The sequence below is a fragment of the Ictidomys tridecemlineatus genome, chromosome X (assembly GCF_052094955.1).
Source record: "Ictidomys tridecemlineatus isolate mIctTri1 chromosome X, mIctTri1.hap1, whole genome shotgun sequence".
Taxonomy (NCBI): Eukaryota; Metazoa; Chordata; class Mammalia; order Rodentia; family Sciuridae; genus Ictidomys; species Ictidomys tridecemlineatus.
In genome coordinates, this window is record NC_135493.1 from 102,502,788 (window position 1) to 102,517,783 (window position 14,996).

General features: G+C 35.2%; 1 protein-coding gene across 3 annotated transcripts in view; it reads left to right on the forward strand.

Moving 5' to 3' along the window:
- Tab3 (TGF-beta activated kinase 1 (MAP3K7) binding protein 3) overlaps positions 1–14,996 on the forward strand; it is a 57,753-nt gene that overhangs the window by 21,087 nt on the left and 21,670 nt on the right. For 2 of the 3 annotated variants that reach the window (XM_013360276.4, XM_005329169.4), the window contains exons 3-4: positions 2,204–2,291; positions 11,377–11,567. In XM_013360276.4, coding sequence (XP_013215730.1) covers positions 11,466–11,567 — 102 coding nt within the window. In that variant the 5' untranslated portion in view covers positions 2,204–2,291; positions 11,377–11,465. Of the gene's footprint in view, positions 1–2,203; positions 2,292–11,376; positions 11,568–14,876; positions 14,993–14,996 lie in introns of all 3 variants that reach the window. The other variant, XM_078035005.1, reaches the window with a different exon arrangement.

Genomic DNA, 14,996 nt, shown 5'->3' on the forward strand with positions numbered 1-14,996 from the left:
TTAAAACAAAAAACAAAACCTTCTCTTTGCAATCCAGCTTAGTTGTCATCTCTTCCATGAAGTTTTCCTCAGATTGCTTCCTCTTTGTCCTACCTTAATTATTTTTTGAGTACTTATAGAATTTAACACCACTCTTCTATAACTACTAGTGTGTTTCTCTCATTTTAGGGCATGGGTCTCCTGTATTTCTCAGCTCAGATTTTATTATATGAACAAACAGTGAATTCAGGAATATCATCAGATTAGAAATTGTTAAATAAATGGTTTCAAATGGCATTTTTGTTAATCTTTCAAACACTTCCACTAGGAAATTCCCACCGAATTTGAATTTCTGGGTTAATGAAACCAATTACCCACTTTTTTGATTTTTTTTAGATAGATTAGCTGACAGGAGCTTCCTATATGTATGTGAGAGATCTACACAAACACATCTAGACTAAGAGAAAATCACACAAAAATTTATAACAGAGTTGAGCTGTTTCAGTTTTTATATCTAGAGGGCTCTGAAATAATTCTACTTTATTAATCAATTAGCTTCCATCTACTCAGAAATAAGTAAACAGGAAAGGTAGTAAATATTTTTTTTGTGTTTTTTTTTTACGTACCTCTCACCTTACATTATTCCTCACCATATTCTAAATATTTCTCAAAGCAACCCAGAGTAGTAATAATAGTAGTAGTAGTAAAATGTATTACTGAAACAAGATTTTTAAATTAGTATTATCGTTACTATGTATGTAACATTTTGATGCTCTTTTGTTTCTTTCCCTTTTTTTCTTAAAGAGTGGTCATCATCAGTAAATTTATTATATAATTTAGTAAAAGGTCACAACCCAGCATTTGAAAAACATTATTAAGTAATAAAATGTAGAGATAATCTACCTCTGGTTTATGTCACTAATAGGTTTTCCTTTCTTTTTAAATAATGTCACTTAAGAATTGACCCAACAAAGACATTGTAATCTTAACCAGAACAAATTACATTTCCAATTAAAGTCCTATATTTTGTCATTTATTCTGAGTATTTAGTATGTACAAGGTACTGTCGTCAAAAGAGTATATTTGGTTCTTGTTCTCAAGATTTATGTTGATAAAACCTGGAGGAAAATTAAGTTAATAAATATATTGTTTCAATTCCTAAAAGAGGTAATAAATACAAAGTGATCTTTATAGGTGTTAAGAAAGGGAGAAAGCTGTGCTAATTGAGGTTCATGATAGAAAAATAACATGATTGTGTGATAGATTTTGCATTGTCATATCAGAAAGGGGAAAAAGATATTATGCATGGTAGAAACAGTATTCAGATAGGTGTGCAGTACCTTTGTCTCATACTTGAAGTTTATTTTTTGTATAATAGGATAAAGTGAGAAGTTAACAAATACTAAAAAAGCATATAAAATGCTGAAAATATAGGTTATAAACAGGGTATGTAATTTTAGCTCTACGGTGGTTGTAACATGAAGTTTACCCAGTAGATTAGTTAGAAACTTGTATGCATGATAGCTCTGATATAAGCCAATATTTACCCTAAAATGATAACATTAATATTGAATTACTAGGTTTACTGAGATTGCAGATAACCTCCAAATGGTGGAGGGAGTATGCCCATCTGTCAAAATAAGTGAATAATTTTACTATTCTATATAAATTGCTTTTCACGGGACAAAAACAATTTGTATAGTATTCAGCCTTTAAAAAATGTTATATACTATTTCACCTATGCAATTACAAACTATGTGCTTATGTCATAGGCTCAGGCATAATCATTTGTAAATAGGAGGCTCAGCATATAAGTTATAACCAAATGCCACAAAAACCTTGAGAAAATAAGCAGTAGACTATGTTTTTGCCTTTTTGATCTGTGACTTTCTTCTATGGAGTATATAGAATTTAATTACTATGGAAGATTTTGGGGGGGGGCTATGAATTGAACCCAGGGCCTTGTGCATGCAAGGCAAGCACTCTACCACTGAGCTATGTCCCCAACCCCACTATAGAAGATATTTTTGATCTAAAATGATCTAAAAGAAAAGTAGAAGATTTCGCTTATGATGATACTTAGGAAAGAGCCACCAGCCATAAAAGTATGGTCTAGCATTCTGTCTGTTGTTACTTTAAAGCACTAGACCTTTACTAGTTTTTGTCATTTTCCATATTGAGTTGGGAAGTTAACAAAAAGATAATTATCTTTTCATTTTTGCAGATTTGTAGACTACTGAAAAGAAGGCATTTTCAGAGCCAGAGATGTGAACTTAAAAACTCCTGGGCCAGGGTTCACAGACCATATTGAGGTATTTTTTTCTTCCTAATTTTAAATACTTTTTTAAGTAACAGTTTTATTTTTACAGCAAAATTGAGAAACTGGTATGGTGAGTCCCCATAGATCCTATACATAGTTCCCAGTATTATTAATACCCTATGTTAGCTTGATGCATTTGTTACAATTAATGAACCAATACTAAACTATTTTAATTAACTAAAATCCATATTATTTGGATTTCCTTAGTTTTTAATCTGATATTTTTTGGTGTGTTTCAAGATTCCATGTAGGAAACCACATCACGTTTGGTTATTTTGTCTCCTTAGGCTTCTCTTGGCTGTGACACTTTCTTCACTTTCCTTGTTTTTAATGACCTGGACAGTTTTGAGGAGTACTGATCAGGCATTTTTAAGAATATGCCTCAGATGGAATTACTTAGATGTTTTTCTCATTGTTAGAATAGAGTTATGGATTTTTGAGAAGACCACAAGATTAAGTGCCTTTTGACATTCTTATCCCATCATATCCAAAGTACATACTAACAACAGTGCACATTTAAGAAGTGGGAAGGTATGCTCCTCTTCCTTGGATAAATGATCCACATAAATTATTTGGAATACTTCAGTGTCAAGAGAGAGATTCATCTTCCACCTGCCCATTTATTTAATCATTTTTTTATATCAGTATGGGTTTGTGGATATTTATTTTACAGCTTGAATTATAATCTAATACTATTTTATTTGTTTTGATGTTCCAGTTTTTCCAGCTTTGGCCATTGGGATATCCTTCAGTTAGCTCCTGTATTGTTTTTTCATGTCACCATGATCGTAGATTTTTTTTTCTTTTTAGAAATACATGACAGTAGAATGCATTTTGACATATACATACTTGAAGTATAACTTATTCTAATTATGATCCCATTCTTGTGGTTGAAATAATGGGTAGTTTTGTTTGAGTACTTCCATACTCTCTGGTACTACAAGATGCTTCAGGCTTATCTTGTATATTTCCTGACCCAGTTCTAGAATCAGCCATTTCTCTATAGGGCCCTGGTTCCTTTTATTAGAGAATGCTGTTAGAAAACTGGGGTATTGTTCCTTCTTGCCTTTCTTGGCTGGAATTCTGTGCGTTTGCTACCTATGTATTTATGCATATCTATAAACATTTCTGTGTATAGGTTGCAATTGACAAATAAATATTCATTTGGGGTGATGTTACAGTTAAATGATATCTGATTATGCTTCTGTTTCTTGGGGGTTATATTTAATTTGAAAATGTTTCAGTTCTATTTTAATATAAACATTATTTGGGTCTCATTTCTCTTTTTAGAATGTAACAATGAGATAGATGTAGTGAATATTGTGATGATTTCAAAATGGTTTCCACTGTAATGAATATCCTATAAGATGATTGCTTTTGAAAGTATTTGGAAGATTGCTGAGCATGGTGGCACACGCCTGTAATCCCAGTGGCTCGGGTGGCTGAGGCAGGAGGATCGAAAGTTCAAGGCCAGCCTCAGCAACTTGGGGAGGCCCTAAGCAACTTGGCAAGACCCTGTCTCAAAATAAAAAAATTTTAAAAAGCTTGGGTGGGGCTCAGTGGTAGACTGCCCCTGGATTCAATCCCTAGTACCAAAAAAAATATTATTCAGAAGACTCATTTAGGAAAAATAGCAATTATTATTTCCTAACCTGTTGTTATTTGGTAGCACTCTTAATATATGAACAAAAGTAATCTTGAAATTGGAACTCTAACCCTCTATCAGTGAAAGCTTATGCTCCAGTATCAGCCACAGCTTGTTGCTATTTAACTGGAAAAATTCATATTCTAGTACAAATATTCTTCTGTTTAAAAGCAAGGCTTGCTTTATCCTCTTTTTAATAGTTATGACATCATCAGATTCTTACCAGGTAGCCAGCAGTACAAGAGAATAATGGTTAAAAGTTTAGACTTCAAGTTTGTGTTCTAACTTTACTACTTGTTAACATTGTGACAGTAGGCAAATTTTTTACTGTCTCTGAGTCTCAAATTTCCTCACTTATATAATGTGAATGATATTATTAGCTCTCTCATGGGATTATTTTGGGGATAAAATGAGATAAAGCACTTAGCACCATTATTGGTATGTAAATATTGTTTAGTTAATAGTATCTAAAATCAAATCCTCCGAAACATGAAAACAATGGATAAAATTCAAAGCTTTATACTGGTATACATACTTGTTTTAGTTCAACAGTTATTACTGGGTCAGCCTAATCAGAAAAATGAATGGTTCTTTCATTTATTTATTCTTAAAAGTTCTTCAAAACAAGACACACCACACTTCAAACCTGTGAGATGGCATCTCACCAATGTTAACATGATAGCAGTGATTATGAACTATTATTGCCATTAGGGGCTGCATGGGGCTTCTGGGATTTTATGGAAGGGGTCCGGGCAGCAAATTCCTTTCCTTTTCCTGAGACAATCTTTCATAATTATGCCCCAAATTATTGCCTCAATAGTATGTCTTTGGACACATTAGACTAAACTGATACTTACCATAGTATCTTTAAACCTCTTTTAGAACACATTTCTGGTGTGACAGACCCAGCAGCTGTGTAAGTGAATGAAGTAAGGCCACGCCTCAGTATCTAGGATCCCTAGGGAGTGTAAGAACTAGGCAAACTGGAGCTGATTTGGCCTTTCTAAAAGGGGAGTGGTACCCTAGCTTCAACAAGTTGTTACCAGTAGTTGCTAGATGGTCTGAATTTTCAGAAAAAAAGTATCTAAAATATACTTTTAAAATATCTAAAATTTTATGTGAAGTTTTCTTATTTTAAAATGTAGCTCAACTTTTTTTTTAAACACCACCAAGTCAAAACCAGGCAGTTCTGTAGGCTGTGGGCTGGATTTGGCCCACAGACTATTGGTTTGCAACTTCTGATATAATTATTTTAGGAAGTGAGCTAAAATTCTGGCAGAGGTACAACACTCTGAGCCGTAATGGCACCATCCTATGTATTTGCTGAGCTCAGAAAAGGCTGTAGAAACAAAGCACTTAAGTGTCCACGTCATTTTCTCTCGAGTATGGGGAATTGTGGTATCAGAGCAGACCTGTAGGGGAACTTCCTCTGTGGGTGGAGAAATTCTTTGGGGAGAAATCCTAGCAGCTACATTTTCAGAAGCAGAGCCCTCTCTGCCTTGTGGTGCTAGTACTCCCTGTATTAGGAGGTGGCTGCACAACTGAAGGAAGCCTCCGTGATGCCACTGCTGAGCCTAGTATCTGGTCCCTTCAGACATTGCCTTGCCTTCAAAAATTAGAGTCCCCACAAAGCTGACAAGCAATGATGGCTAAACCCTGCAGAATCTCTTGGTTCACTTGGCCCTGAACTATACGGTGATCATAGGGCTTAAACCTTCAGTATTTCTTCTTTCTTGATCTAGGGTTCCTGCCCACACAGCTCCACATTCCATCTGGGCTTCTTTAGTGGGGGTGTTTCAAGGGTGTCCCAGGAATTTGGTCACATTGGTGTAGGTACTGTTTGAGTCCTCTGCCTAGTTTTAAAGTGTCAAACCATCATTCAACAGTTTTAATATTGGGTTAAAAATAGCCCACTTTAATGTTAAAGTCAGTGTGTATTTTTCATAGTAACTGGTGCATAAATTGATATTTATGGATAAGAATAGAGTGTGTGCTTTGATCTGCATTGTGGCCAGATCTGTACAACACTATATGATAGACAATGGTATTTTCATTTCAGTTGTTTTCTATGGGACTAAACACAAAAATATAGTATTTTACTGTAAAATGTTAAGTGTTTTTAAAGGAAGCTGACTTGTTGGCTGGAATATTTTCTGTTTGTAAACTGTTGACTTAATCTCTTTGTGCACAAAAGGGAAATCACTTTTTAAAACATTTTAATGTTATATAATGTTTAAGAAATTAAGTTTATTTGAGTGCATTATATTGTACTATGAAATACTAAATGATTATCCACGTCAGTCAGTGCTTATGTGAGTGAATGTAGAGGGCAAAGTGCCAACCACTGTTAAGATTACATACATAATTCCTTAAGGAAAATATCAATTTTTGTAGGGAGGGTACTGGGGATTGAGTCCAAGGTCTTTACCACTGGGCAACATCCTTTGCCCTTTTTATTTTATATTTTGAGACTTTGGATTTGAGTGTCTTATTAAGTCGCTTAGGGTCTCTCTGAGTTGCTGAAGCTGGCCTTAAACTCACAACCCTCCTGTCCCAGCCTCCCAAGTTGCTGGGATTATAGGCATGTGCCACCACCCATGGCTCTTTATCAGTTTAGATCCTATTTGTTGTGAAAAGTCAGCCTACTATTAATCATCTTTTCAGATAGTAATCATCTTATGGGTGTGCAAGTGGTTGGCTTTGATTTGAAAGATTCTTTAATATGATTTTTCAAATGTACATATAAGGTAACTTGTTCCCTTTATAACTGTTTTTTGTGTGTCCTGAAAAAGCTAAATTTATTTGTTAAAGAATTCCTTCCCCCTCTCAACCCTCCACCTCCTCACATACCTATAACTCTTTATTTGGATGATAAACCGATGAGGGTTTGCTGTGTTTTTTACCCTGCTAGTGAAAGAAATGCACTCATTATTGGGAATGTGTCTTGAGGATTCCTTGGTATCTATCTACCAGTGAGTGATGTAGGGAAGACCGCAGACTTTGGAAAAGACAGGCTTGGATTTGAGTCAAGAGTCTGCCATCTGCTCATTCTTTGAGTTCATTTTCTTATTTGTAAATTGGACATAATCGTATGCTACTAATGACATAGTGGTTTAGTAAATGGTAGCTAATAATAGTGATAAAATTAACAGTAACTTTGGCCTTGGTGTAGTGCCTGAGATCTCTGGAGGCTGACAAAACTGAGAACCAGTAGCTCTGAGACATACAAAGCCTATGCTTTTGACATCTGAAACTTCTCTGTCCTTGTTGATTCTTGACATCTTTTCTTCTATCTGATAAAAAGACAATTATATTGTCCTTGTATTAAAGACTTTTAGGGTTGGGAAATTTTTTGGTGCCACTAGGAAATCTCAAGTTAAGACTTTGGGTACATGAGAAGCTCTTTACTGAAGCTTTGATTAAGTTGCCATGAGGTATTCTGAATATGGTCAGAACCTCAAATGTTAGGGATCATTTCCTGGTAGGGAAGTTATTTCTGTAAATACAAGTAGATTTGATTAGTCATTCTTGTTACTGATTTTTTTTTTCATTTCACCTAATGAATATATATTGAATACCTAGTCTGTGCTAGGTCCTGTGCCTCGTCGTTTGTATACCCTCAAAGGAGATAAAAGTTAAGTATCCCTTATTCAAAGTGCTTGGAACCAGAAGTATTCCAGAGGTCATATTTTTTTTAGATTTGAGAATATTTGCATAGGCTTTTTTGGTTGAATATCCCTAATATGAAAATCTGAAATGTTCCAAAACCCAAAAATATTTTGAACATTGCATTGGTGCTCAAAAAGTTTCAGATTTTGGAACATTTTAGATTTTGGACTTTTGGATTAGGAATGCTCCACCTATATTGAATTAAGGAATCCAAGAGTTGTCTTAGTCTGTCATTTAAATGAAGATCCTAAAATTTTAGAGCCATACTCTCTGGTACAATAGTTACTAACCATTGATGGGTACTGAGCATTGAAAAATGTGAACAGTCTGAACTGAGGTGTGCTATTAGCATAAAATATACACTGGATTTCAAGAACTTAGTTTTATAAAAATAATGTAAAATATCAATAATTGTTATATTGATTACATGTTAAGACATTATTTTTATATACTAGCTTTAAATTAATTTTACCTATTTGTTTTTATGTTTTAATGTAGCCACTAGAGCATTTAAAATTGCTTTATATTTTTATTGGACAGTACTGCCTTAGAGCTTCAGTGACTTGGCAAGTGTACTTATCTAGCTGGGATTCCTTTGGTTAGTGCAAATTATAGATTGCTTTATTGTGAAAGTGGCAGGCAGTGTTTGTTTTTATCAAAAAGATCAATTATTAGGTGATATTCATGTGTAAAATTACTGAGGGTCTCTCTCAGCTGCCGAGGCTGAGGCAGGAGGATTGCAAGTTCAAGGTCAGCCTCGGCAGCTGAGAGAGACCCTCAGTAATTTTAGCAAGACTCACTCTCAAAAAATAAAAAGTACAGGGCTGGGGTTGTGGCTCAGTGGTAGAGCACTTGCCTAGCACACGTGAGGCACTTGGTTCAATCCTCAGCACCACATAAAAATAAATACAATAAAAAGTTATTTAAAAAATAAATAAAAATAAAAAGTACAGAGGATGAAGCTCAGTGCTAAAGCACCCCTGGGTTCAATTCCTAGTACCTCCTCCTCTCCAAAAAAAGAGGATTATTAAAACCCTGTTTCAGAAAAAAAAAGTTAAATAATTAGGGCTTTGAAATAATTTGCATTTTAAATTAAAGCCTAGATGATTAATCTAGTAGAATCCCAACATTTCAGATTTGGAATACTTTTGAAAGGGGCAAACAGGGAAAATATACCCATTGATATAGTGGCCAAAACTTATTTTTCTTTTTCCTAAGTATTTACAGTTTGCTGTACATAAGTGATCTCTGCTCCCCCAGTATTTGTGAATGGTTGGGTGGGGGACAAGTTAGGGAGGCCAGGCATGGTGGTGCATGCCTATAATCCCAGCAGCTTGGGAGACTGAGATAGGAGGATTTGTTGCCTCAGCAACTTAGCAAGAACTTGTCTCTAAATAAAATATACAAAGGGCTGGGGGTGTGGCTCAGTGGTTAAGGCTCCTGGGTTCAATTTCCTGGTCCCCCCTCAAAGAAAAAAAAAGGTATATATATATATATATATATATATATATATATATATAATATCTTTAAATACAAATAATGTTTTATCAGGATGGTTTAGTACAGTCAATTCATCTTTTAATGTATTTGAGCAGATATTGGGGTTGGGCTGTAGAAATGCAGTAACGAATGAAGCATGGATCTTGAAAAGACTACAGGCTTTTTTTTGGTATTTGGGTTTTGTTTTCATCTTTTTGTTTTTACTTTTTATTTGTAAGTAATTTGAAACTCACAGAAATTGCAAAGATAAAAGTACAAAGAATACTGTGTAGCCTTTACCTAGATGCACATGTCAAAACATTTCCCTGTTTGCTTTATAGTTCGTTTCTTCTCTGTGTGTATATATGTATATATGCATGTTTGAGTCTGCACACATATATAAGATATATATTTTTCCTAACCTATTTGAGAATAAGTTGTATACCCTTTATCTCTAAAAGCTTCATTGTCTAATTCCTAAAATTAGGAATATTCCTGTATGCAGCCACAACAGTTATCAATTCAGTACACTTAGTACATTCAATATGAATAGAATACTTGTAATATACCATCCATATTTCATTTTTGTCTGTTGATTCGTTTTTTGTATGACATTTTTCCTGAACCTTAAGATTCAATTTAGGATCAAGTTAGTTTTGGTTGTCATGGTTTTGTTATTTTAACTTGGGACATTTTTCTGGCCTTTGTCATATATGTCGTTGGCATTTTTGAAGACAACATTACCCAACACCACCACCCACCTCGACCGCCCTCAATAACACACACATCCAGCACTGGGGATTGAACCCAGTGGTGCTCTACCACTGCGTTTTTATCTCCAGCCCTCTTTTATTTTGAGATACGGTCTTGCTAAATTGCTAAAACTTGCCTCAAACTTTTGATCTTCCCAAGGAGGTAGGATTACAGGTGTGTGCCACCACACCCTGCTCCTTCCCCCCTTTTAAAAATAGAACATTTCTCTTTGGATTTGTCAGTTTCTTCATGAGTAGTTTTAGGTTATACATTCCTGACTGGAATACTATAAAGTGATGTATCTTTTTGAGGATGTCACATCTGGAGGTATATACTGTCTATCTAGCCCTCATTGGCGATATTTCATTTTGATCACACAGGCCTGGTGTTGTTCAGTTTATCCACTAGATAATTACATTCACTCCCTTCCAGTTAACAAGCTTTGGAAAAACACTTGTGAGACCATGCATAATATATTCTATTCTTCATCTAAATTTCCCCAAGATTTAGCATCCATTGATGGATAATACTTACTTGAAGCAGTCTATACTGTGATGCCTGCAAAATGATTTTTTCTGCTGCAGCATTCTGCACATTTACCACTTGGAGTCTGCCGTCAGTAAGAATCCTCCCTTGTCTTACACACACACACACACACACACACACACACACACACACACACACACACCCCTACCTATTTAACTATCTTTGGTATGAACTTGTGGAGTCCTCTTTTCCACAGACATACAATTCATTACTGTTCTTTATTTTGTTGTCCAAATTCTTACAGGTTTGACTGTTGGGAGCCTCTTCAGGCTGTCTTCCATTCCTTTTCACATGCTCTCATCATTTTTTGATTACTTCCCTACTCTCTGGCATAATAGCACAGTCCAGAAGATGCTGAAGTTTTATATGAGAGATTCTTAGGTATTCAGTTAGTTTTAGGCTAGTATGAGGGTAAGCACATCCTGCAGTGGTAGCACAGAAGGCTCTCTAGCTAATGTAGGCATGGCAGCAGGACTGGATGGCAGGATATCAATGGGAGCCTCCTTAGAGGAGGTTATACCACAGTTGACAAGTACAGGACCAGCAGGACTTGGAGAAATAGGGTGGTTGGGAGGGAAGATAGAAAACATTTCTGGCAGATGTCCCGTTGTGTCATCTGTGATTTTTCAGACATCAAAATAATTACTGTGCTTTAAAGGAGTGAAATAGCCCTTGGAAAAATATGAGTGATTATGCCTAAGTACATTCTCTCAAGGCTAAAATAATATGGTTGCCAAATAATAACACTACATACTTTAAATCTAGCTGCTGATTATTTTTTTCACATTAAAATGAAGCTGAATTTTTTTAAGCCACTGACTGGTTATATTACATCAGCAGACCTTCTGGCTAAGTTGAATCCCTCAGTTTTCTAACCTTAAAATTAGATATACTTATCTTAGCATTTTTGATTTTTAAAATATTGATAACTGAATAAAGTAAAATATGTAGTTAGGCTTAACTGTATTTTAATTTCTTTTAATAGAAAATGACTGTGGTGTTGGAAGATCATTACTTTTGGAAAGCCGATTAGCATCAATTCCTAAGAGAAATTTGACCATCATTTGTTCTGGCATGGCGCAAAGCAGTCCACAGCTTGATATTCAGGTTCTCCATGATCTTCGGCAACGTTTTCCTGAAATTCCAGAGGGTGTGGTTTCTCAGTGCATGTTACAGGTAAATTTCCTGCCAGTGATACTGATTTTAAGTTAGATTTTCCTAATTAGAGTTGGCTTTGTATTGTAGTAACAAACTTAAATTTTCAGGTGTGTGTGTTGGGGGGGAGGGGCTGGGACAATTTGAGTGGGATTTCTCAATCTTGGCACTGTTGATTTTTGGGGCTGAATAATTCTTTGTTATGGACGTCAGCTTTGTGCCCAGTAGGATGTTTAGCGGCCTCCCTGGCCTCTACCCACTAGGTATCAGTAGCTTCTCCATAGTTGTACCAACCAAAAATATCTCCAAGCATTGCTAAATGTCCTGTGAGAGGCAAAAATCTCTCCCATGGAGAACCACTCATGTTGAGAAAAGAGTAAAGACATGTACCAAAGAGGAAAAAAAAATATTCTCTTTACATTTAACTTTTGAATTTTGGGGATGGAACCCAGACTTTCATGCATGCTAGGCAAGTACTCCACCCCCGAGCTACAGCCCAACCCCTAAAATTGAATTTTGAATCTCAAATTTATCATGTTAACTTCTTTAGAAGTAGACTATACACTTCTGAGTCTTTCTTACCATTTTTCCATTTGGTAAATCCTTAAACTAATATCTGATTTGAAGTGTAAATCCACTTTTAGTTCATAAGCATTTCCCTTGTCTTGTACTACAGGGACAAGTCTTCCCACTCAAGAGATAACAGAAAACAGGCCTGCTGCTTTCTCTGTTCTGTATCATTTTTCACAGGATCTTGGTGTGTTTGGGGTTATGGCACTCCCCGAATTCATTTACTTTGGGGAGCTGTTCTACCACTCTACCCATTGATCTTCTTCACATGGTAGTCAGTACTCATGTTCATACTACCTTACTGCAGTACAAGTAGCTGAGGATATAACCTAGCTATATACAGGGAAGTTTAGTTACAAATAGAGATGTACAGAATAATGGTGGTAATAGGTGCTTCCTTTGCAGACCCTTTACTAGGTCTAGCCCTTGGGCTTATGGTTTCTGTGTTACAGCTTGCCTTTTTGGTTTGGTTTGTTTTGGTACCAGGGATTGAACCCAGAGGCACTTTACCACTTAGCCTCATCCCCTTTTATTTTGAGAGAGGGTCTTACTAAGTTGCTGAGGCTGGCCTTGAAATTAGAATCCTCCTGCCTCAGCCTCCTACTTCATGTCACTTGGGATTGCAGGTGTACCACCATGCCCTGCTTGCCTTTGTTTTTTGTTACACATATTCCAAGTCTGAATCTCAGATCTTTAGCCCCATTTGGGTCTCTGGTAGAATAAAGGTACTTCCCACTGGACTAAAACCAAGCAGGAGAGTGTCTTCTACTTGAAAAAACATCCAGGAATCACTTTCTTCACCCATTCTAGGGCCCCACTGAGTTCTGACTTATTTTGTTTGGCCTTTGATTACATGCATTTTTTTATGGTCACTTAACTGTACTGAAGGAATAGAACTTTGAAATTCTGTGTGGTGAACATTTGTTGATATTTACATTGTTCTAAGTCACTTTTTTTCTTCCTTTGGGATTAGTACAGTGTTACTACCTGCTGGCTCTAGAAAGTTTCTTCACTCTAAAACTGTGAAATTTAGAAGTTTGCATGTAAAACACAGGCCTTAAAACCTGTCTCAGGGCAATCATTCTGATCTCTTTATCCAGCTAGACAATTTTGATTTAACCATTTATTAACTCTTTGACACTTTCACCCATTTTTCTTGTTTTATGACATTTAGCAAGTCAAATATGGTATTTGAATCTGTCTGGTGGTTTTAATAAAGAGGAAAATTTACTGTCACTGTAGGCATGTAATTGAATAAGTTGATAAATCCATTTTTATCAGTTTGAATTTGGATCCTTTTTGTAATGAGACTATTTAGAGGGCATAATTCATTATGTGGAAAGCATGCAATTTCAAATAGTAAATGTGTTTCCCCATAATCCATAAGTTTATAAAAAGCTTGGAGATAACTGTGTTTTCATTTTTCAATTTTTTTTCCTTTAACTCTGTCAGTGACACATTCTAGTTGGCAGTCTGAATCCTTTAGCTCCAAAATTATTTTTGATATCTAGCCCCTTTCTCTTGCTCAACAAGATTTCAAGGAGGATAAGAAAAAGTTAAATATTTGTGTTCTTGTTTTCTTAACTGTCAACTAACACTTCTTTCTCTAGTATTTTTTAAAGCATTTGAAGTTTAATATCTAAAGCTTTATATAAGGAAAAGATCAAAATTAGATATGAAGTTTCAATGAAGCCAATTCTTTAAATTCCTGAGAATTTATTTTGCAAAAGTTTGCTTGACTGAATGTGTTGTTTCACTTCTAAAGCTCCAGTTTAGTAATATTCTTTTGGCCAGACAACCTCTCCCTTGGAATTACTGTGTGGAAAGAGCACTGAGGCTCAGGAGACCAGGAATCTAGACTAGGTCTCCAGTTAACTAGTTCAGTGCCTGTTATTAAGCCATGGTAACTTTTACCCCCAGCCATCTCTTTCCTCATTTGTAAGTATGAGTTTGAGTAGATGAACTCATGAGTTCTCCCAATTCTAAGATTACAGTATTGTTGGTTCTGTTTTAGGTTTAACCTTATTTGCTTCATCAGAAGTGTTTCATTTTTTATATAAAATGTACTTCTCCTTAAATAAAGGAATATGTATGTGTATACATACATGTATGTATGTTTATGTTTGTGTGAATGTTTATGAGCTACATAGAAAGTCATAATTGGATTATGATGGATAATATAGATTTATCATATAATGTTTTACTCTAATAATTAAAAAATTCTATATTCTAATGGAAAACTGCTTTATAATATCTTAAAGTTTTAAAAAGGGAGGCTTTATTATTTTGATTTCTGTTGATTAGAACTACTAAAATGTGAGTTTATTAGTACTATCTATGTGTATAACTAAGAAAATTCAAATCTTTGATTTTGAAAGTTTATCAAGTCACCTTTAGCAGATAGAAACTTGAGACAGCCGGAGTGTGAATGAATTTAAGGCAGTTGAGACTAGTTTTGTTAAATTACCATCAACTCTGGCAAAGTCAGAGTCATGGTTCAAAATATGGAATTGTTTTTTTAACTGATTGTTTTGCTTTGCCTAAATCTTTACAGTGATAGAGGTTTAAATTATATAGGCATAAATTTGGGTAAAAGAAAAGCAAAAGGCTGCTTTAGAATTTTTGTTGTTTTAAAATTTCAGCACTTTTATTATGTTTTATTCTTCAGTGTTTAGAGTACCTGTTAAAAACTAAAGAATGGTTTTCATTTAATCAATTTAACTATTAATGATGGATATTGCTTATACTTGTATATTGCAGCAATTGTGGTGAATCCAAGATTAGCCCAACATTTTAATTTGTTGAGATGCAACAAGTGTAAAATGAGTCCTGGATTTGGAGTCAGAAAACTTGGGGTTGAGTCACAGTGTTCATTAGTAG